At 48.8% G+C, this 369-nt stretch overlaps 1 protein-coding gene across 1 annotated transcript in view; it reads left to right on the top strand.

Annotated features, from left to right (window-relative positions):
- The window catches only part of TEOVI_000799100 (50S ribosome-binding GTPase/Dynamin family, putative), a gene marked incomplete at both ends in the record, with an annotated part of 699 nt that extends 610 nt beyond the window's left edge, over positions 1–89 (top strand). The window contains one exon of the mRNA XM_067223719.1: positions 3–89. Coding sequence (XP_067079820.1) covers positions 3–89 — 87 coding nt within the window. The remainder of the gene's footprint in view (positions 1–2) is intronic.
- Between the last annotated feature and the right edge of the window lie 280 nt (positions 90–369).

Here is a 369-nt window from a genome sequence, read left to right as displayed (position 1 = left end):
TCGCTCCAGATAGCCAAGCAGTTGGATCCCGAAGGTCTGAGGACCCTTGGGGTGTTAACGAAACTGGACCTTATGGATCGCGGCACTGATGCGTACGACATCCTTACTGGGAAGGTTTTGTCTCTTCGACACGGCTTCGTTGGTGTCGTTAACCGCAGCCAACATGATATAAATACATCAAAGGGGATGCAAGCGGCTCGTGACGATGAAAAGGAATTTTTTCGCAACCACCCGGCATATGCGTCCATTGCTGACACACAGGGCACAGAGTACCTGACACAGAAGTTAAATGGTCTCTTGCTCGAGCACATCAAGATGGTTATTCCAGAGTTAAAGAGTCATGTAGACAAGCTCTTGGATGATACAAGG

The sequence above is a fragment of the Trypanosoma equiperdum genome (genome assembly GCF_001457755.1).
Source record: "Trypanosoma equiperdum strain OVI genome assembly, contig: ctg_1949, whole genome shotgun sequence".
In the NCBI taxonomy this organism is placed as follows: domain Eukaryota; phylum Euglenozoa; class Kinetoplastea; order Trypanosomatida; family Trypanosomatidae; genus Trypanosoma; species Trypanosoma equiperdum.
The sequence above is the reverse complement of the archived record's forward strand: the minus strand, read 5'-3'. Positions and strand labels throughout refer to the sequence as shown.